The sequence below is a fragment of the Pelodiscus sinensis genome, chromosome 1 (assembly GCF_049634645.1).
Source record: "Pelodiscus sinensis isolate JC-2024 chromosome 1, ASM4963464v1, whole genome shotgun sequence".
Classification (NCBI taxonomy): domain Eukaryota; kingdom Metazoa; phylum Chordata; order Testudines; family Trionychidae; genus Pelodiscus; species Pelodiscus sinensis.
The window spans coordinates 169380085-169403332 of record NC_134711.1 but is presented as its reverse complement, the minus strand read 5'-3'; the positions used below and the strand labels follow the sequence as shown (position 1 = coordinate 169403332).

Below are 23248 nucleotides of genomic sequence, written 5' to 3'. Positions count from 1 at the left end.
GAGCCACTGCCGCAGATGACCCCACAAGGACCTGTAGCGGGAACCTGCCTGCGAGCCCTGCAGTGGTTTCTCAAGCAGCCAGAGTAGAGGGGAGACACCGACTTGGAGCTGCACCACACCATTTGGCAGGAACTGTCCAAACAGGCCCGGAGAATGTACTCAGCATACAGCGCTGCCATCAACTACCTGAAACTGCAACTGAGCAGTCCAGCAGTCGCCTACCCGCACCTGCTCCTTCCCAAATCATCCGCACTCGCTCCTGCTCCACCCCTGCCCCTCTGGCTTTTTCCCCTGCCTCCCCCTCTTATGGCCGCCCTGCACATGAGGTGGTTGGACCACCTTAGGCATGCACCAGTACCAGCCTCATTCCTGAGCCCCTCCTCTCCTTTCTTCCCTCTTCCAGATTCTTTCGCCAGTGCCTCCCATGTTATATTTACGTCAAATTAAAAAAAAAAAAGACAGCTGATTATTCCAAAACAAAAAGTCTGGTTTATTTAGTCTGCAGGGAAAGGGACAGGAAAGGTGGGCAGGGTGGACAGGGGAAGGGAGGGCAGGGGAAGGGAGGAGTGTAGGAGGAAAGGCACAGAGGACTTATGCAAAGGACCCTTGTGGGGAGGCCCAGGGGAGAGTGTCACAGCTGGCCTCGTCTGAAATTCTTCCTTAGGGCCTTCCGGATGCACAGAGCCCTGATGGGCTTGCCGGATGGCAGCCGTGCATGGCTGCTCAAAGGCCCTGGTAAGCCACTCTGCCCTCCACCTTGGTATGTCTCCCCCTTGTTCCTGTGCAAGGTTTTGCAGGACACATCAGGCCGCCGCCACCTGAGGGATGTTTGGTTTGCCGAGGTCCAGGTGAGTGATGAGACACCGGAACTTTTTCTTCAAACAGCCAAAGGTGCCCTCCATCACGATGGGGCCCTGCTGAGCCTGTCATTGAACCTTTCCTTGGTGAGGTCCAGGCTGCCCATGTAGAGTTTCATTAGCTAGGGGAGCCCTGTGTCACCCATGATTCATGTCCCAAACCCTGAAAAAGGGAAAAAGAGCCGGCATGCATCTCCCGATACAGGCTGGAGTTCCTAAAGACATGGATGTCATGCACTTCTCCCTCCCCCCCCCCCCGATGTTGATGTTGGTGAAGCGGCCTCAGTAGTCCACAAAAGCCTGCAGCACCATTGAAAAGTACCCTGTCTGGTTGATGTAATCTGAGGCACATTGGTCAAAAGCCTGGATGGGAATGTGGGTATCATCAGTGATCCTCCCAGAGTTGGGGAAGCCTATGGCAGCAAAGTTGTCAACTATGGGAACAATGTCGCCTAGGATGACCCTGCGCAGCAGGATGGCATTGAAGGCTCTTACCACCCATGGGAAGATATAAACTGAGAATTACAGCATTGCCAGAGCCCTCAGGATAGGCCATCTCCAGCCTATGCCACTTTCCACAGCAGGAGGAATCTCAACTGCCTTATCCCTGGCTTTGTGAGGATGGGACTGAAAAACCTCCAGGGAGGGAGAGTCTACACCCCTTTCCTAGAGAAGTCCATTTCAATGCTTCACCACCTTCCTGGGACACTAGCATGAGAGTTATACCTGCATGAGCATGGCCCCAATGGTTGATCTCTCCATGCTGAACTGGTTTCCAACAGAGTGGTAGCTGTCTGGTGTGGCAAGCTTCCAAATAGCAATAGCGACACACGTCTGGAAGGGTGTAATGGGTCATATGTGGGTGTCCCATTGCCTGAGGGCAGTGCTGAGCTACTTGCAGAGATCCATGAAGATGTCCTTCCACATGGAGAAGTTCTGGAGCCATTGCTGGTCATCCCACCACTCTATGACAATGCGATCCCACCAGTTGGAACTGCTGTCCTGGTGCCAGAAGTGGCAGTGCACGGTGTACAGGGGAAGTTGGGAGGGACTATGCTGCATGAGGAGCACAGGGAATGGGGTGAGGAGATGCCCCAGAGTGAGCTGCTGGTCCTGGTCCTGCAGCGCCACCTGGGCAGCCTGCAATAACTGTGTCAATAGATGCAGCATGAGGTCTAAGAGCCAGTGAGTGCTTTGCAGCAGGTCTGACTCCATGGCAGAAGTGTTGTGGTGTTCACAAGGACTACCAGAGGAGTCACTGAGGAAAATTTGCTGTCCCTCAAGGAGGTAGGCAAAGGTGAAGAGTCTGAGACACAGCCATAGAGAGAAGCCCCTTTAAGCATGAGCCTCAGATAGCATCCGGTAGTAGCTACAGGAAGTGACTGCTGTCCAGATGTCCTGCCCGGAGTGCTCCTGGAGGGCTTTAAATGTGATTCAGGCTCCAATCAGTGTGGATGTGCTATTTTGATATAATTCTGTGCTATTTCAATAGGCATTTGTAGTGAGGACATGCTATTTTGAAATAGTTATTCTGGGAGTCATTATTCCAAAATAGCTTATTTCAAAATAAGCTCATAGCGTAGACATACCGCAAGTGGCCTTAGCTTTTCTCCACCAAGAGAAACAGATCTGCTGCCAGGTACAAAAGCTGACAATGGACATCACAATTTTACTGTACCTTTCAAAGAAGGCACACACTAAGTATTGCCTCCGCAAAGACCCTGATGTAATAATGAAATTCTGAAGATCTTCAGAGGTTGTTAAAGCCACCACAGAGTCTTCAGAATTATTGTATCTTGTCATTGGTAACAGTTTGTGTTTGACTGACCCATTTCAAATGTTGCAGCAAAAGGGGAACGTGATCATTTTCTTTCTCACCAGCACAAAGAAAAAGAAAATTCCTCCTTTATAATTCTTCCTCACAGAAGTTATTGTTACCATGGGTCCATGCTCATAACATGTATCAAGCAAGAACTTCTTTAAGTCAAAAATTTTGGAGCAGATATCCTCAACACACAGGGAGTAGAAGAGAACACCCTAGTCAAGTCTAAATGTAAGGCAATGTAAGAGTTTATATATAGTTGAAACACACAGTTTCAACTTTTTGAGTTGAGGTGGGTAGATGAGAGGGAACTCATAACTTATTCCTTTACAAGTAAATATAAGGTACAGTACAAATTAAAACAGAACTCCACTCCTAAAATCTAAAAGTTGTCAAGATTGTCTGTACAGGAGCCCAAACAATAGACAAAAGATGTTATAAAAGAGATAACATCACGTAGGGTATGTCTACACTACCACCCTAGTTCGAACTAGGGTGGTTAATATAGGCAACCGAAGTTGCAAATGAAGCCCGGGATTTGAATTTCCCGGGCTTCATTTGCATCTTGCCGGGCGCCGCCATTTTTAAAGCCCCGCTAGTTCGGACTCCGTGCCCGCGGCTACACGCAGCACTGAGTAGGTAGTTCGGATTAGGCTTCCTATTCCGAACTACTGTTACTCCTCATGGAACGAGGTATACTGATAGTTCGGAATAGGAAGACTAATCCGAGCTACCTACTCAGTGCCGCGTGTAGCCGCAGGCACGGAGTCCGAACTAGCGGGGCTTTAAAAATGGCGGCGCCCGGCAAGATGCAAATGAAGCCCGGGAAATTCAAATCCCGGGCTTCATTTGCAACTTCGGTTGCCTACATTAACCACCCTAGTTCGAACTAGGGTGGTAGTATAGACATACCTAGACAGTTTTCATGCAGCTAACTAGCATAAAAAAAGTTGGTGTTACAGAAGCAAAACAACTTTACCTGCATAGTTATTTAGAAAGTAGAAAGTAAAAAAATAAACAAAATATAAAAACCTCCAAAGCCCTCAAAGCAGATTGGTGTAAAAATACGGTAGGGAAAACTGTTGAGCTCTCAGAAGTTAGTACATGACATTCTGAAAAGAGCAAGTCTAGATTAAATGAAGAACAGAATAGAAAATGGTGTTTGGCAAAATTATGCAAAAATTATTCTGACCTAGTAAGTCTTATAATAGTGAAATAAAAGACTGGTAGTCAATACCAGTGAACACAGTAGTCATGAAGTTCTTTAGATCCATCTCCTATAGGAAGGTTAAGGATGAAAATGCTCAATTAATAGTCCAAGAGTTTCTTTCTGTTTCAGATGAATATCAGGGCATTTTCATAACGGATTCTCAGTAAAAATATCTTCAGGATGTATTTATATATATATATGCTTCCAAAACTAGTTTATGTATCTGATACCAAGAATAAAATCTCCTTGTTCCACTAAACTATACAGGCATTAAGTAAAAATAATAAACGTGTAGGGAGGATCACCTTGAAATCTTCTGACATGGTTTCAAGAAAATAAATCCCCTCCTGAATCCAAATTATAGACCTAAGAGTGAAATGTTATCTTCCAAAAATTCAGAAAATAAATAAAAGGTTGACACTGGTGAACATTTATACCTAAAGTCAGAACATAACATAGCCTAAGTTCCAAGCTGGGAATGTGTATTGAATTTACTGTAAATAAACTTGTATGATTATCAGAAACTTCACTTTTCTGTTTATGTATTATTATTATTAACAACAACAATAATAATGAATAGCAACGTACATTGCTTTTTATAGTGCTCTTTCATCAGAGGTCTCAAAGTGCTTCACAATTGTTAATGTATTTATCCTCAACCTCCTTGTGAAGTAGAAAAATGGTATTATCCCCATTTTACTGATGGGAACTGAGGCAAAGAGAAGTTAAGTGATTTGCCCAAAGCTGCACAGTAAGTCTGTGGCACAGCAGGGAACTGAGCCTGTTTTCTCAAGCCCTGGGCTAGTGTCCTACCCACTAAACCATTCTTCTCCTGAAGGGAACCCCCTTTTTTTTTTAAGAACAAAAATCAGAGATAAATTTTGAATTAAAGAAGAATGAAAAACAAAATCAAAATCCATGAAGATTCCTCCTTCCTGTAAGTTTTCAGAAAGGAGAATCTAATACTCATACTTTCCACTAAGGCAACTGTAACTCAACAATATTGCCATTCCTGGGAAAATGGTGAAAGAAACCGGTGTGAGTAATTAACTAGTGCAAATGTATGGGCACTGAACATAGGAACCATATTCATGCAAACTAAAATTCCTGTAAATTTCCAGATTGTACAAAGTTAGAAAGTTCTAACAGATGACTTAAATTTACCTCTAAAGCAAGTGCTTCAAAGCCAAATAGAAAATATAATAATATAAAGTAAAATATGCAGGGCTTCTAAAAAAAATTACCACACTGTCTTGATGAGTAGATGTCAACATAGTTTGAGTTGCTAAATACTATCATCATATTAAGGAACTCCCTGCTACTCTTGAACATTGAACAGGATTTCAAGATATGCAGCATTTTAAATTGTGAATTGGACAGAAAACAAAACAAAGAACTTAACACTGTCGGACCAGTGCCTAAAACAGAATAAAATAGCACAGTTAAAGACAGGGCCAGGAACTTAACTGAATCCTGCAATTTTTAAACTTCAATGTTGCTGTGAAGTTTCCAAGGTCATTGGTGTATACCCTGCAGTTATAAAGTTTTTGTTCCCAGTATAAACAGGGTTAAGCTGTTACCAAGCCGTATACTGCTTTGAAGCAATACTTCACACTGTGAGTCCAGAATCAGGACCACACAGAAGATCCCAAAATGTTAAAGATATTTTGAAGCTGCACTGCAGACATCATAAGGCCATGTCTACCAATGCAAAAATAAAGAATGGTTTTTCAATCACAGTAGCTTGATTTAGCTTAATTGGACTGAAAAGCCCCTTTTAATGACTGATTAGACAATTTAAAGTCTTTAGGCTCATTTGAGCTAGTTGTATGCTAGCAAATTTATGCCCCTCAGAAAGCCGCAAAGTGGTAGACCACCTCTTGTTTTACTAGGCCAATGTATATATTTACATGTAAAAGATCTAAGTACATTTTAAGATTTCATTACATAAATTATTCATTTAAGTTTTTGAGATGATATTTATTTTCTTCAAGGAAGGGAAAATGACACACGTTTGTTTTAGAAGCTAATTCTTGTTCTGATGTTTCAGAGGGGATAGCCATGTTAGTCTGTAACTGGAAAAACTTTAAAAAAATATAACTAATAGTCTTGCAGCACCTTACAGACTAACAAAAATGTAGATAGTATCATGAGCATTTGTGGGCACAACCCACTTCTTCAGATAAATGTAGTTTAAGGAGTCCAAGTTCCAAATAAATATCAGAGAGAGGGAATGGGGAGGGAAAGGAGAGGAGAAAAAAATGGGAAAAGAAGAGTTAATTCAGGTTTCCATGCTAAATGAAGCTGATAGAGTGTTCTTAAGAACCTGGTGTTTGGCCTTTTATGTCATTAGGATGTGGAGAATAACGAATAATCCAGTTAAGGACTTTGTTTAAACCTCTACTGTAGGTATCAAACTTGTAACTGAAATTAAGCTCTTCAGCTTCCCTTTCAAGCTGTTTTTTTTAATTGGCTTCCAATAATATGGTGACTTTGAGATCCATTAATGCCCGGTCAAGTTATAATGTTCCCCAACAGGTTTCTGTGTGTTACAGATATATCGATTCTGTATATTTTTGAATATCTGCTTTGTGTCCATTAATCCTTTCTCGTAAAGACTCTCCAGTTTAGTCAGTATACATGGCAGAGGGGCATTGCTGGCACTCTTGTTCTGATATTATTTATAAACGCTGTTATGGTCAGAGAAAACTAGAATTATGTACAGTGTGAAAACAAAATCAGATCTGACTGCATATGTGAAAAAAATGCTCACAAATCAGCCTAGCTTGCTGACTTGTGCCATTTCCTCTTTTTCCTCAATTTTCATCTTGTTCTGGGACAGTATTTCTCAACCAGTGGTATGAGTACCCTCAGGGGTACTCAACAGAAGTCTGGAGGGTACATCAACACAATTGAAATTTGGAGAAAACTGAATTTTTGTTTTAAGTTTTACAGTGATTTATTATTTTTGTACTTTTTACACCCAAAAATTTCATCGCCCGCCCGGTTACGATTAAGTTGTTTAAACAAATGTGATGCAACAGTAGAAAAATGTTTGTGTGTCTGAAAACTGTAGATACTGGGATAAATTTTTTTTAAAGGGGGTACTTATAATTTTCTTTTTTTAAAAAGGGGTACTTTATAAAAAAAAAAGGTTGAGAAACACTGTGGAGTTGCAAGCCTCCTTATTTCAACAATACTCCACTGTGTGCTCAAGAACCAATATTGATTATAATTTATTTTCTGGAATATGCCATCAGGAAATTATCCAAGACCATCACAAGAACATTCCCATTCCTAACACTGCAAAAGAGGTGGATGAAAAAGAAAGAAAGAAAGAAAGAAAGAAAGAAAGAAAGAAAGAAAGAAAGAAAGAAAGAAAGAAAGAAAGAAAGAAAGAAAGAAAGAAAGAAAGAAAGAAAGAAAGAAAGAAAGAAAGAAAGAAAGAAAGAAAGAAAGAAAGAAAGAAAGAAAGAAAGAAAGAAAGAAAGATGTTCATTTTCACTACTGAGGTGTTACACAATGGAGTCTCTCTTACCTAAAACAGTAAGCTCCGCCACTTCACTCTCTCGTTCTCCCACCATATTTGTTCCAACACAGACGTACTTGCCAGCATCATTCTTTCTTGTGTAGGTAATCATGAGCTTTCCTCCTCTGATCTAGGACAAGTCAAGGATCATACAAATTACTTTTAAAATAATCAATCAGATAATGTCTGTAAAGTGCTTTACAGATGTACAGCGTGATGTAGATGCCATGTATAATTATTAAACTCTAAGTGCTGAATATACACTCTCTTGCTTGGTGCCCCTCATTTATTACACATTGACATTTCACCAAGAAAAACCATAAAATACTGAATACTGAGCAAATTTTATTTGGACTTAATCTAAAATGAAAAAAAATTCTCCAGAGCCTTTTAGTTATGTATAATGAACACCCATAATGAAATCATAGGGCTGGATGGAGAAAAAAAGGCTAATGAACAACTTCCATGTCAAAAGCATTTTGTTCAGCTCATTAATTTTACACCATTTTATTTCTGTATTCCAAAACCTCTTCACTTTAATGGATCTAGAAGTTATTCTAATTCAACCTGTCTACTGCCCAGTAGTGACTCTTCTTGATGTTTAATCCTGGATAGTCACTGGCTCTACAATTTCCTTTCTATTGTTACTATTTCAGAATCAGACATCTAATATGTTTTTTGCATGTAAATTATTGTAAAAATTTTTGCTTGGTAAAAAATATATTCAATTCCTGCATTAGAGACAAATTTGTCATTCAGTGCTGAGTTGTGGTCTTCTTGTTTATAAACTATGAAAGGCACCTGCATCACAAGTTTACATTTAATTAGATTCCAGATCATGAAACTGTTAAAGACCTCACTCAAGCAATGAAAAATGCTATTTAAAAATAGCTAATCAATTAAAAAAAAAAATCTGTTTTCTGTTCTCATGCATTTTAGGGAGTGTGGGTCTGATTTATAATGGTAGAGTAAATAAACTCTCCCTAATATAGATCCAGAGTGGGAGATGCAACAGTTTAACCATTTAACCAGTTAACTGATAAACATGAGCTTATAGGTTATCATAACAATTACACGTCAGCTCCTGGCCCTGGTCCCAGGGAGTCGGCTGCCACACTGCACTGCTGGCTTTGTATCAGAGCTCACGCCACGGGTGGCAGCCTATTCTCTGAGAGCAGGCCTGAGAGCTGATACACACTCGGAGCCAGCTTAAAAGAGACAGCAGCATGGGGAAGCAGCTGGCTCCCCGGAGTAGAGCTGCAGGAGAGAGCTGGCATGCACTGGGAGCTGGCTTAAAAATCGGCTCCTGGCAGACACTGGCTCATAGGGAGACAGTTGCTCCCCAACACTGCAGACTCTGCAGTATAAAGCTTATACTGCAGAGCCTGCAGGGATGTTGACATGTAGTTAACTATACAATTAACTGATAAGCTTAATAGAAAGGCAGCAGCGTGGAGTGACAGGTAGGGTTGCCAAATGGTTTAGCCAAAAATACCGAAAAGCCCCCTTTCCCCTCTCCTCCCCCCCAAAAAAACACCATGGAAAAATTATGTTGAGGAAAAAAAAGGGGGGAGACCAAAGTTGTTGAGACAAAAAATAAAAATAATAATTAAAAAAACCCAGCATTGCCCCTTTAAGAAATGCTTTTGAGGCTTTCTGGCCCTAACAGGCTGCCGGTGGCCATCCGCCATCTTGTCTGCCTGCTCCAGGCCAGACATTTGCCCTGAGGTATTTTTGCCTCCTGGATGGGAAAAAAATCAGAAAATTTTAGGTGTCCAGTATTTTCCGGGCTTTTTTTTTTTTTTACCGGACAGGAGGTGAAAATACCGGACTGTCCGGATCAATACCAGACACCTGGCAACCCTAGTGGCAGGGGTCTCCCCATTGGCTGCTGCTGCCACTGCTGACTACAGAATAGTCAAGTAATCGGTAAGAATTCATGCGGTTACTTGATTATTCTATTACCTGATATCCCCACTTTCGGGGAGCCAGATGCACTGAGGGCTCTGAAGTGTAACTGTGTAAGATTTTCAGTGATTCTACCTTTACCCGATTAACCACTTTTTATCATCTCCAGTCCTGACAGAAATATCATACCTCATAACTTGTGTAACAAAAAAATGTTGTACCAAGATTTTGTTTTAAAGTTTTGTTTAATGCCTTTTGGCTCCTAAATCCACATTTCTGCAAATAAACAAAGACAGAGGTATACAGAACCTGTATTTGGCAATATTTGGAGCTAACCAGATTTCTATTCCTATTTACCCTAATTCATTTCTTTGCAAGTTAATGGAGGTGCACTGGTATAAGCAAAGAATTTCTCCTGGATGTTTCAAAGTGAACAGTGCTACCTCTCACTGATTCCATTTAAAAATCATAGTCTTCTCTTTATTTTTAAATGTCTTTGTTAAGTGCATTTTTAAACTGCAACAAAACATGTTCACAACAGAATATAATGCATACGGTAATCTGAATAAATCTCATGGTCCCAGCAATTGCACTTAAATATTCGTTACTAATTTTCAGCATAAGTTTTAAACTCAGATCACATGTGACAATCATTTCCTGTAGAGGAAAAACAAAAGCTGCCTATAAAGCTACATTAAAAGGCCTAACAAAATGAGTGACTAGCCACAGAATGTTCCAATGTGAAGTACTTTGCTCAAGTTGCCTGCAGCTAGAAATCTATCCCTGAGAACTTGACATCTTGAGTGGCACTGGACTCTTATTATCATCGTAAGACATATACACAGAATGATGACAGTCAGTTATTGAGATAGATGGACATGCACATATAGTGAAGATAGTGTTGAATACAAATTTCATGCTTTTCCCTTTGTCGCACATCATTTCAGAGAGAAAAAATGGATGTCCTTTATCACTGAGTGATCTAGAAATGCTGGAATTTAATGGAAATTTGAGGCATGTCCAATGGAGTATTAAAGGTGACTGCAAATATTTCTTTTAAGTAAGGTAATTGTATTTTTTTTGCTGATAGCCTCAAACAGAAAGCAAAGGGCATAAAGTACCTAATTAGATTTTCATTTAATTTACCCCAAAGTCATATAGTTTAGAGAACTATAAGAATATATATTTTCAAGGTTATATTATCCATTCTATGTGTGTATATTGTATAAATATGAATATAGAGATACACATGTATCTCTCTCTCTGCATATCTATATCAATATTGACGATATGGTGTGAAATAAAACTTTACTGGCTTATCTAAGGGTGGCTGAATTACTCCCTCATCTCAAACTTATATAGATAAAAGGTAGGATGAAGAGCTCAAAGTCCAACTGACTTTCTATGAGCCTTGAGCTCTTCGTTTGATATTTATGAAAATCCCACCTCTATAACACATCACAGTACATTCTATATCTGTGTTTCTTAAACTGTGTTGCGCAGCACACCGGTGTTCCGCGAGCCAGTCGGAGGTGTACCACAACCTCTTCTTCCTCTCTTTTTTTTTTTTTTGCGAGTTTTTTCTTTTCCTGGCAGCTGATGGAAACTCGGTCAGGACACGCAGCAATTAAACGGGCCGCAACTGCATTTCTCTCCACTTTTTTTCCCCCTCTCAACAAAAAAACCTTGGTGTGCTGCATAAAAAAATGTATTGTTTGGTGTTCCGCGGTCTTAAAAAGTTTAAGAAACACTGGTTTAAACTGTTCTTATCAATGTTCTCATACTGCTCACTTGTAACACAGAATGACTATCTTTACTTGTCTTGTATGTTGCAGAAAAATGACCTTTCATTAAACACCATTATGCACCCCTTGTGGATACACATTCTGCTACAAGTGCCTAAGAAACTTTTTTCAGGAGAAGGATTTCTGTCCATTGGATCAAAAAAGGCTCAATTTTAAACTCTGCAAAAAATCTAGTATTCTTGTACATAAACTGTTAGACAAATTAATTGTTTTATGTCCCTTTTCTTCAGTATGTCAGGAGGTAATGCAACGATGTGAGCTGGAAGCACATCACAAAAACAAGTGAGCAATGGACAGATTGTATAGTACAGCTTTTTGCATTGTTAGGATAGTTTTAGCAGCGGTGTAAGTTGTGCAGGCTTATAGGGTAAAACTTTGTCAAATATTCAGTATAGAAGATGTTTATTGATAAATCTGTTCTAGGAACCAGTCTGCTGCTCTTTGCCGAGCTGTGTTTGTTTTGTTTTTGTTGGTTTTGTTACTGTATTTTGTTTTGAGAGATAGCATATTCATTTATAAAAGGTTTAATTTTTCTGTATGTTTCATCCTGTGAGTGTTGGCGAACTGTCAACTCCCAAAGAGTCTAGTGGAAATTAAAAAAAAAAAAAAAACTTAGCACTTTGCAGGATTGAGCCACTTATCAGCAGGCATGGTGGGTTAGTAATACTGTAGCCTGGAAAGCATAAAATGTGTAGTATCCTCATTTTTTTCCTGTGGTCTATTTCCAGACCTGAAAGAAACTGAGCTGCTGTGCATTATGCTATGATGTAGTTAAAAAGTTGTAAGGCGAGGAGTAAAATGGCTGCTCATTTTAGAGCACCTAAAATGGATTACTTCTGAGAGCCTTGTGGCCAGAAAGGATGGTGGTGAAAACCTTAAAACTCCACCAGACTGCCTGAATATATACTGTAGTTGGTACCCTGGGGAAGTGATGGCCTCTTTGAAATTTCTTTGAAAGATATTACTCAAATGTTTGGGCATTTTGCTACACAAATTAAATTAAATGTGGTGAATTTATATTTCTTTCCTCTCTTACTCTTCAGTATCTTGAAGTACAGGCAGTCCCCGACTTACGCGGATCCGACTTATGTCGGATCCGCACTTACGAACGGGGCTTTTCTTGCCCCGGAGCTCACGGGTGGCGGGTCACCACCCGTGTCCTCCAGGGCGAGAAAAGCTTCTCCCGGTCTCCCTGGTCTGCTGGGGGGGGGTCCAGCAAAGCCGCTGGACCCCCCCACGCCAGCAGACCAGGGACACCCGATCAAAGCCGCTGCCTGGGCGTCTTTGCTCGTTTGCCCGGGAGCAAAGCCGCCCAGGCGGCGGCTTTGCTCCCGGGCAAACAATCAAAGCCGCCCAGGCGGCGGCTTTGCTCTGGTGTCCCTGGTCTGCTGGGGGGGGAGGGGGGGGCAGCAGCTTTGCTGGACCCCCCCAGCAGACCAGAGGGACAGGAGCAAAGCCTTGGAGCACGCCCACAGCGGGACAGCCCGGGCGCGCTTGGGCTGTCCCGCTGCGGGCGTGCTCCGCGGCTTTGCTCCCCATCTCCCTGGTCTGACCAGCAGACCAGGGAGATGGGGAGCAAAGCCTCGGAGCACGCCAGCAGTGGGACAGCCACGGAGCGCCTGGACTGTCCCGCTGCCCGCGTGCTCTGCGGCTTTGCTCCGCGTCTCCCAGGTCAGCAGACCAGGGAGACGGAGCAAAGCCATGGAGGACTTGGGCGGTCCTGCCACCCCCGTCTCCCTGGTCTGCTGGGGGGCGGGGTGCAGCTAGTGCCCCCCCAGCAGACCAGGCTTTTCTTGCCTATCCCTGGGGTAGAGCAGCTGGGGGCTGCCGGGTTGGTCCCGTAGCGCAGCTCCGGACCAACCCGGCAGCACCCCAGCTGCTCTGCCCCAGGCGTCCTGATTCAGCCACTGCTGGTAAGTTTCAGCAGCGGCTGAATCAGGACGCCTGGGGCAGAGTAGCTGGGGTGCTGCTGGGTTGCTCCAGTAGCGCTAAGGAGCCGCGCTACTGGAGCAACCCAGCAGCACCCCAGCTGCTCTGCCCCAGGCGTCCCCAAGTCAGCCGCTGCTGGAACTGACCAGCGGCTGACTACAGGAAGCCCGAGGCAGAGTTGCTCTGCCCCAGGCTTCCTGGAATCAGCCGCTGATCAGTTTCAGCAGCAGCTGACTTGGGGATGCCTGGGTTTCTTAAGTTGAATCTGTATGTAAGTCAGAACTGACATCCAGATTCAGCCGCGGTTGAAACTGACCAGTTTCAGCAGCGGCTGACGCCAGTTCCGACTTACATACAGATTCAACTTAAGAACAAACCTACAGTCCCTATCTTGTACGTAACCTGGGGACTGCCTGTATTGAAAGGAGACTAGGATAACAGGGAAAAGAAACACAGGCAACCAAACTAGAGAAGATGAAGTTATGTAACTTGACCCCTTCCTCAGTATCTGCTATTTGCAGAATTGAGGACTGTATTAGCTAGTAATACCGTGTTGTGTAATCTAGGTGGTGTTTCACATGTAAATATAAACTATCATTTTTTGTAAATAAGAATGGTAACATTCTTTGTTTTATTGAGTGGCATTATATTGCTTTTGTTTTTAAACAATAGTTCAGGGTATTTTCAGTAAATATTTAGGGAGGGTTATTATTATTCTTATGCAGTAATGGAGCCAAACAGAATCAAATTTGGTTTATGGACAAAAATACAGGCATCCTCTCGCGTTTGGTGTGAAAACTGAAGTTTGATGGTTATAGCCAGTCAGTGTGTTCAAAAGCTATGTGAATATGTAAACCCTTCTAAGTGTCACATTTAAAATGTTTGAGGTATTAAAATAGGAGAGGAATATAGTCAATTAAGTGTGGGGGTGATGGATAAAAGGGAAATATGGAATGCATCTGATCCGAGAATTTTTTCTCTACCCATAGATGTTACTTCATTGAAGCCTCTTAATATACACATTGGGGTTTTAATATATTACATACGCTACTAAAGCAAGAGGTTTCCATAAAGTTATTTCGCTGCCTCCCCAGTGAAATTACTATTTTTAATTTCCATTAAGCTTTCTGACAGCAACTTTCAGTTTTTCAGGGTAGGATCACATCTAAAATTCATGATGGAGGAGGGGGAGAGTCTGGTTTGTCTAACCATATCTCCAATACAGTGTTTCTTAAACTGTGTTCCACAGCACAAAGTGTGCGCGAAGCAGTCGGAGGTGTGCCACGGAGAACAACAGAGTTCAAAGTGACCACCCTTAAAGGGGCAGGCAACCTTTTTTTTTTGTTGTTGTTCAATAACTTTCCCCTCAACCTTTTTTTTCCTCTCAACAAAAAAAAATCCTTGGTGTTCCTCATAAAAAACAAATTGTTTGGTGTTCCTCAGTCTTCAAAAGTTTAAGAAATATTGTTCTATATGAACCATAATGTACATAAAAATATTCCAGAAACATTTTAGAGAACTTTAAAATGTTATTGGAACAATCCCTTGTTTCCATCTGCAAAGTCACAGGTCTTTCTTACCATTCATTTAAATATACAGAGTTCACCTGGAGGTAATTGTTAAAACACCTCAAAATTACCTAAAGTCACTTGTCTATGTTTTGGGTCCTTCCTGGACAGATGTGAGTGCTGGGTTACAACAGGAAGGAGTGATGTATGTATGAAGATCCCCTTTCTAATCCTGAAGGACCTCAGATTTAAAGCTTTGACATTTTTATGATTAGAAAAGCTGGTAGCAGTCTAAGGACTCATTTTTGTACCTCCTGGGCCTTAGGCAGGATGTAGTTTGTTTCTAACGATGACAGAAACTGCAGATGGGTTAGGAATGTTAGAGCAAGCTCCAGGGTTGCTTGTTCAGTGGGCAAGTGATACAATCATAGGAGTAGGTATTTGTCTAAAAAATACAGATGGATCTGTGTTCATATGGGGCCATAATTTACATACTGAGATATTCCAACCTATTTCTTCTGTTACTGCTAGTGTACAATAAAATGGACTGCAAATTTCTGTGGGTAATAATTGTTTTAAGTTAATTTTAAACTAAAATTATTCAGAACAGGGAGACTAATTATCAGTGGCCTTGCTAAGATTATTTTAGCTTTCTTTCTCTCATATTGTGTGTGTGTGTGTACATATTAAGGCTGTCAAGCGATTAAAAAATGTAATCGCGATTAATCGTGTGCGCTTCCCCTTTGAAACACCACGGCGGCATTTCAATGGGGCAGCGCTGCCATGGAGCCTGGGATCAACTAGAGTCCTCAGCAGACCCCAAGCTCCATGTGGCACTGCCCCTTTGAAATGACACAGTGGCGCATCAAAGAGGCAGTGCAACACGGAGCCCAGGATCAGCTGGAGTGTCCAGCTGATCCTGGGCTCTGCATTGCACTTCCCCTTGGAAAAGCTACCCCAGTGCCTCATGGCCAGCCGTGAGACAGCTACCCCTTTGAAATGCTGCCTCTGCACATTTCAAAGGGACAGTGGAGCCTGGGGTCAGCTGGGGAATCCCCAGCTGATCCCGGGCTCTGCATTGCACTGATCCTCTGAAGCACTGCAGTGGCACTTCCAAGGGGCAGAGCAGTATTAATGCTTGAGATTCACGCGTTAAAAAATTTAATGTGTTAATACTGGACTGCATTAATTGCAGGCATTAATGCACGTCTATTGACAGCTCTAGTACATATTAATATAGCTATATCCATCATATGAAGTTTGGAGTACCAAAAGATTGCTCTGTGGGTTAAAAAAGTGACAACATACTATAATACCCCAAATCACAGGACAGGACCATTTTTGTGAAGGAGCGAATCCATTTGCAACTGAAGGAATAGTAGTTTTCCTTACAAACAAGAAGCAATAATCTCTCTTTTCAAAATATTTTGTACTGCCCACTTCCCAGTGAGATCCAGTATTTTGCTTCTAATCTTGGAAAGATCCAAATTAATAGACTTTAAAGTTCACTATATTTTTACATTTACAGAAAATCTTATTCAAGTCATTTAAAAAAATTATATGACTCCCTCTAAGACCTAATTCCTGGTAACAAGATACCTGGCTTTAAAAGTGGGGAATACAAAACAGTCCCATTGAAAGTGGTTACAGCTCTGGAACAGCCAGGAAGAGATGTGGATGCACAGAGGCTCACAAGGTGGTCTCACTGCTTTATAGCAGTGGGTTCTAGAATACTTGTAAAAACTGTTTTGCTGTACAAAAAATACACAGATATGATGGGATGTCATATAGGCTTTACCGACAGACATTTGAAATGAAGTTGTAACTGACAAGTAACTTTGCCATTCACAAATAATTCATCTACCCCATTTTCATTTCATTTCATTTCTTTCATTAAACAACATAAGAAGTCCATTCAAAAAGTTGTAAGTGCTCTAAAAGTTAATTAGACCTAGAATATAAATTATAACCACTCAGCAGCAAAAAGATATAGAAATATTGAATCAATTCATGCTACCACAATAAACCAAACCTACAAGTTATTCAAAGTTAAACACAATATCATGCATACACTACACACACACAGTCATACAAATGCACACTAGAAAACTATACATAGGTATGTATATATGTACTTATGTATGGAGGCAAAGAATAAATGAGTCAACAAAGGGCAACAAAGGAGAAAATGTTTGGGAAATCCAACAAGGCAGACCACCAGCATATTTAAATGCATTGACTTTTATCCCATAATCCTCATTCTATATAATATATAAAATCTAAAAAAGCATTAAAACAATTCTAAGGGCTAATTTAAATCCCTAAGGAAATGAAATTTAGACTGACAGGTGAAACTGTCCTTAATTCACACAACATTGCCAGCAGTATATATGGCAGATTGTAATAATGTTTGTGTTTCTGTATTGTCTCATTATTATTATTTGCTTAGAACCATGCCTGTGGCATACCACGTATTCATAGTCAGACACTGCTCTTGCCTTAAAGAATTTAAATCTGCTTTCAGAAAGAAAGACATTAATGGTTAAAGGAGAGCGTGAGAACCCCCCAAATTGTAGGAAATCAGTACAGGCAGTCCCCGGGTTACGTACAAGATAGGGACTGTAGGTTTGTTCTTAAGTTGAATTTGTATGTAAGTCGGAACTGGTACATATTGTAGGGGAAACTCTAGCCAAACATTTCTCCAGAGCTCAGTTTTATTCTCCCACACCTCACGTCCCTCAGTCCTTTATTCTCAAGCTGAGGTGTCTGCTGAGAAAAGCTGCTCCGCGTCTCCCTGGTCTGCTGTGGGGGGGGGAGGCGCTAGCTTCGCGTCTCCCTGGTCTGCTGGGGGGAAGCAGCTAGTGCAGGGTTGCCTCACCCCGTTTGTAAGTAGGGATCCGATGTAAGTCGGATCCATGTAACCCGGGCACTGCCTGTATCAAAAAAAAGGCTAATGGTGTTTTCTTTTTTTTAAGAAAGATCTAGAGAAAGACAGGGAAGACATATGCATATCTTGGCAAACAGTATCATTTGAAAAAGCTGCATGCATTTTTTATTTTATTTTTATTTCAGGTTTTGAGAGTAAGGCTTCATCTACACCGTCAGGTTTTTGCAGAAAAAATGCACAAAAACAAAGTTTTTTACAAAAAATGAGGAATAAGGGTTCTTGAGCAAAAGGGGTTTTTTGTGCAAAATGGCCCTGTCTACACTGCCTTTTTTTCTGCAAAAAACTCTTCCGCAAAAAGGATTGGAAGAGAATATGAAAATGAGAGCATGAGAAATGCTAATGAGCGATTCACGGGCATTTCCTCTTCCGCAAAAACCTGACAGTGTAGACGGAGCATAAGTCCATTCTCGAATTGATATCTATATAATAGGCAATTTAATAAAAGTTTGTCTTTGGTTTTCAACAATGAACTCCCTCCCTTCCCTCCCCACCAAAAAAAAATTACATGTAAATTGAAAGGAAGCTTAAAGAAAACACTCTTGGATTGAGATTTTTTTATATCAGTTTTTTTGCCCAGAGCAGACTTTCAGACTCAAATTGGAAACCTCCTTTCTCCAACAGACAAACCATAAACCCTTGTGATGATGGTGGGGTGTGGATATGATAATGAGCACCACTGCTTATCTATAACAGAACTGTTTTATTTAAAATCGTCTTGAGGGTGGAGATTTTGGAAGAACATTCAGCTCCTACATGGCACTTTTGGCACCCATCCCAGCCTGTGCAAAAATGTGAGCTTCACTGAGGATCAGTTCTGCTCTTCAAAATGCTTCACCATCTCTTACAGTCAAATTCATTAAAAGCCTAATCTTGCAAGAAGATGAATATCTACAGAGTTTTAAGTGCTGTCAGCTCTCCTTGGAGCTATTTGGTAACTTCAATTGTGTTTTTAAGGTACACAGTCAGCACTTGTTGGCACTAAATATCAGAATTGCTCCAAAGCTTGATATTCCTCTGATTAACAGGGAAAATTAAAGCCACCAAGACAGAGGGTATAATAAATAATCTTGATGAAAGGAAATCCATAGCTTAGTGTATTTCTCTTGTAGAAGCTTAAAATGTTAAAGATTCAAAAAATTACTAAAACTTTGTTTTACATTCGGTTCTTCTTAATCACAAAGTCAGCCTGGACTGATGGCAAAATCCATACCAGTCCACCTCCCAACCAAAACTCATTTATAAACAGAAAAAGTGGTGTTTTTATGGGAATACTTGAACCATTTTTCGCATGACTATTTAAATCTCAGTGGATGATACAAGCACACAATATTTCCTCTGTTGTTAATAATCTATGACTAAAAATCCTCACACAAGAAAGCCATGCTTGTGCTTTACCACTGTATATTCCACTCTCTCTAGACCAATGGCCAATAGACTCTCTCAATGGCAAGCGTCGAAGGAGCTCAGGCCCTTCCCTCCTCCCCCATGCAGCAAGAAGCCTGTGCTGCCGCTGGAGCCCACCCTTTTCCCCGGCAGCAAGTTAGGCTGTGGTGGGAGGAGGTATCACTGGGGCTGAAGCTCCTCAGCACCGCCTCAGGCCTCTGGAGCTGGTCCCAGATCATGTGGCTGCAGCAGTGGTGCCTCCAGCCTCCAGGGCCAGCCCGGGACTGCGTGGCTGCAGCAGTTGCTGCAAGTGTCCCCCCTCATGCCTAGACTACCACAGCCCAATCCCCTCTACTCACTCCCCTCCCCCTGCCAAGACCCCACACCCACAGCTTGCTCCGACACCCTCCCTTGCTCCTGCAACCTCCCTCTTGGCCAGACACACTTCCCACATCCTGTTCCTGCACCCTCCCTCCAGCCTGGTCAGACACTTACCCCCACCCTGCTCCTGCACCCTCCCTCCTAGCTCCCTCCACCTGGCGAGACACCTTACTCTCAGCCTGCTTCTGCACTCTACCTCCCACTCAGACCTCACAACCTTTCCCCCTTCTGAACCCCACCACCCTCTCAGATCCTGCACTCTATCCCTATCCCATTTGCTGGCAGCCTGTCTTGCACACTGAACCTCTCATTTTTGTCCCTACCCAAAGAGCCTAAGGGGGCCCATAAAATCTACTAACTCCGAAACCCCAGATAAGTAAACCTATAGGAAACCCTGAACTTCAGTCTTCCCTGTCCGTTCCCCTCACCCCATGAGGCTGGAGCACCAGAGAAGTGAGGTGTCTCACTTAGAGGCCACATCAGTGAGGGTTGGGGGTTTTTGGAGGAATTTCTTTGTTACTCACTTGTGTGGTCCCCAACTGATTTTTCTGTGGGTCAGTGTCACAGAAAAAGGGCCCCCACCAAAAATATTGAAACTTCTTGTGTTGAACATAAATTAATATTTTACTTTATTTAAAATGAAGTTTGACAAACTAAAATGAGAAAGATAAAATGTTTAATCTGTTTAATAATTTAAAGTAAACCATTCTCCCTAGCTACAGCTGGTTCAGAAAATATGGTCACCATACCCTCCTACTTCAGTCCCATCCTCCCGCCGGCATGCAGAAGTGAATAATTTAAATCTTGCCATGCCACTTCCGAACAACTGTCGACCCCTATTCTAGACCTTTAGGAAATTTCAGGGAATCCCTTTCAAAAGATGTTACCCTTTTTCTATGTAGTTTAATAAGCAACAAAGAATACATATGAAGCAAGCAAGCTGTCTAGGCTACAAAGTTAAGTCAACTTTAGTTACACAGCTATACTGACACTTCTCTTATTAAACCGCAGTTGCATCTCCATGCTATGCTCCTCATATCTGCGGAGCTCATCCACTGTAACAGTTCTTGCATTGACACAGAGAGCAGCGCACTCTGAGAAGCTATCCCATTGTGCAACTAGGCAATAGTGTTTTGGAAAGGGTTTGCGATGCTTCATGGGTGCAGATTCAATGTCACACGATGCAAGTTTCTCAATTTGATCCTTCCATAGGTATGTTACTAGGTTTTCAAACACTTTTCAACTGCCCTGGTAACCTGTGAGCCAGCCAGCTCTTTCAGAAGACATGGATCTGGCACAGCTTTTTAGTATTGTGCAGTGTGTTATGAACTTTAGGCTGTAAGAAGAGCTCAAGAGGGAATTGGTTATGTAACTGAGGGAAGTCTTGAAGGAGCATTTTAATCCACAATACATGTTTATACTCTGCTGAGCTCGGCATTTTTGTTTGCACAGTGCTATAAACCTTGTAATGATTGCTCTCTGTGCCCAACTATAACAGTGTCCATACACCTCTCACTTCTGTCTCAAATGGTAGGGTAGCCACATGTGATGGAGAATAATAAAGATAAATGCAGTTTCCATAACCAGTATGAGGTCTATAGAGAATTCTCCTTGTGATTCTCTCTCCCTTCCTCCCTATAACAATTTCTTTTTATATCAGAACTTGTGCACCTATCCAAAAAGGAAAGGATTCAAACCCTTTGATTATGATTTCACTGCAGCTTCTAGCTCTTAAGAATTCATTATAAATACATTTCAGTACTTCCATTCAAATACAGAATTGGGGCAACATCTTCAGAAGAACATGTTAGAGCAAAAATAACTGCAGGTGCAGTAGAAAGAGAAAAACATTTAAATTAGGGGCAGGTTTTTTCTGAACATGACTGCCTTTGACACACCACTTTCATTCCCCAGACAGAGGCAAGGGTCCAAAGGATACCACTGTGCACATCTGCGAGAAGGCAAAGACCGAAGACATATTATCTGGACAGTAAAAGTTAAGTCAAATTCTTGATATGGGAAATATAATGGAAATATAGTATGTGCCCCCATGACACTGACTCACATTTAATAATGCTGTACAGGGCCATGTAATGCTGTAGTTTATTTTAACATAACATGTTTAGTAAAATAAAGCTGTCTTGAAAACTGGGGTTTGTTTTACACAAAAATCTCTCTCAGGAGAAGTAAAATCTCCTTTCTTTAATGAAAAAAGTCTATCATATGCATATAAAAATTGTACCTATTTCTCATCCTCCATCAGTAAATTAACCTTGCCTAATTTACACCTGTATGAAAAAATGAATTCCAGTGGTGTACGTTTTTACTGGTCCAGGGACAGTCTCAATTTTTTTTTCACCCTTCCTTAAAATTAGGCCCTCTTCTCCACAGTCTGATGCTAAGCACCCAGAGTGCCAGCTCTATATCATGACCCTGAGCCTCCATCTCCCACTGCTCCGATCCTGACAGCTCCTTCACCAGTCTCTGACCCATATAGTATCACCTTGACCTCAGCCCTACTTTGCAGAAGTGGTATTTCTGCAGCTTCACACCAGCGTACTATTTGACCCCCTTGCCTTCTGCCTATGTCTGCCACAGTTTCACATTTTCCACTGCTGTGTGTTCTTCCTATTGTAACCCTTCTTCTCCATGTCCTGAGCAAGTTCCTGCAGCAAGAATGGAGTTGTGCCTGCACAGCTGCCTTTCCCTACAGACCCAAAGAGATCCACTGTGCACTGCAGAAATGAGTGCACTCATCTGGGCAGTACCTATGTGAGCTCTTGACACCAAACAAACAGGAAAGACAATTACAAATCTTCTGGGGGCTTTAAAGGGGAGCATACCCTCTGGCTATTAGGCAATGGAATTTAGACAGGTGATCAGGTCACTTTAACGGCATTGCCCTAAGTTCTATGCCTTTCATCAAGGGAATTTTATGATGTTGATGTATTGGGAGAGTTAAACCAGATAGGAATAAGTGTAGTCAATTAACCAATAAGTAAAAGCTTATAGAGGTTAATGCTATAGACTACATGCATTCCCCATTCCCCGCCAGTAAATTTTTTAGCAGCCAAGCTCAGTCCCAGCTTGCATTTGGGTCAGGGACCTACCCCTGCTGCAGCTCTGCATTTAATGTCTATTAGGAGCCAGGTGGGAAGGCAGCTCAGCTCTGTTCTGGTTCACACCAAGTCTGGGAGCTCAGACCCTCCCACCACTCCAGAGAGGAACTGCTGCCACCGCACACTGCTGCCTCTGTATCAGAAGCTGTGTCTGGACTGCATAGTTTTACCAGGATACCAGAGGTATCCTGGTAAAACTCTGCCGCATCCAGAGAACGCGTTCACTTTTTCAGAACAGTTTTCGAAAAAGCGGGCATGTTCTTATGGCATCCCTGTATTCCTTATTTTATGAGGAATAAGGGATCTTCTGAAAGAGGAGATTTTCCCCACATTTGGCCCTGTGTAGACGTATCTTTTCTGAGAAAAGAAGTGGAAAAAGGTACACAAATTGTGGTTCGCAATTTGTGTATCTTTTTCCAAAAAAAAATGTAGCGTAGACATACCCAGATGTAGCAGCATGGTATGACAGGCAGTCAGTCCATTAGGGGAGCTGTTTTTTAAACTAGCTCCACTAGCAGACCAGCTCCCACCTAGCACCCCATGCTGCTGCCTCTGATTTAGAGGCAGCAGCGCGGAGTGGTAGGGGGCTCCTCAGGAGTGGGGATAGAAAGCACTTGCTCCTGGCTCCACCCCCGGGAACTATATAATAGTGGAGTAACAGATAAGAATTTATGAGGTTAATCAACTATTCAATTAACCAATATTTAACATCCCTAAAACCAACAGGAAGAGTATGTGCATCTCCATAATTAAATCAACATAAGTTTCCAAATGTCTACTTAACTTTGTAGTGTAGAGAAGCACTTAAGTTTTTTGTGACCTGCTCTAGAAAATCTACATATCTATATCT

The 23248-nt window shown here is 41.9% G+C and overlaps 1 protein-coding gene across 3 annotated transcripts in view; it reads right to left on the bottom strand.

The window, feature by feature from the left end:
- The window catches only part of ROBO1 (roundabout guidance receptor 1), a 1035646-nt gene that overhangs the window by 121061 nt on the left and 891337 nt on the right, over positions 1 to 23248 (bottom strand). For all 3 annotated transcript variants that reach the window (XM_006136943.4, XM_075909735.1, XM_075909745.1), the window contains exon 6: positions 7428 to 7548. In XM_006136943.4, the coding sequence (XP_006137005.1) occupies positions 7428 to 7548 (121 nt within the window). The remainder of the gene's footprint in view (positions 1 to 7427; positions 7549 to 23248) is intronic.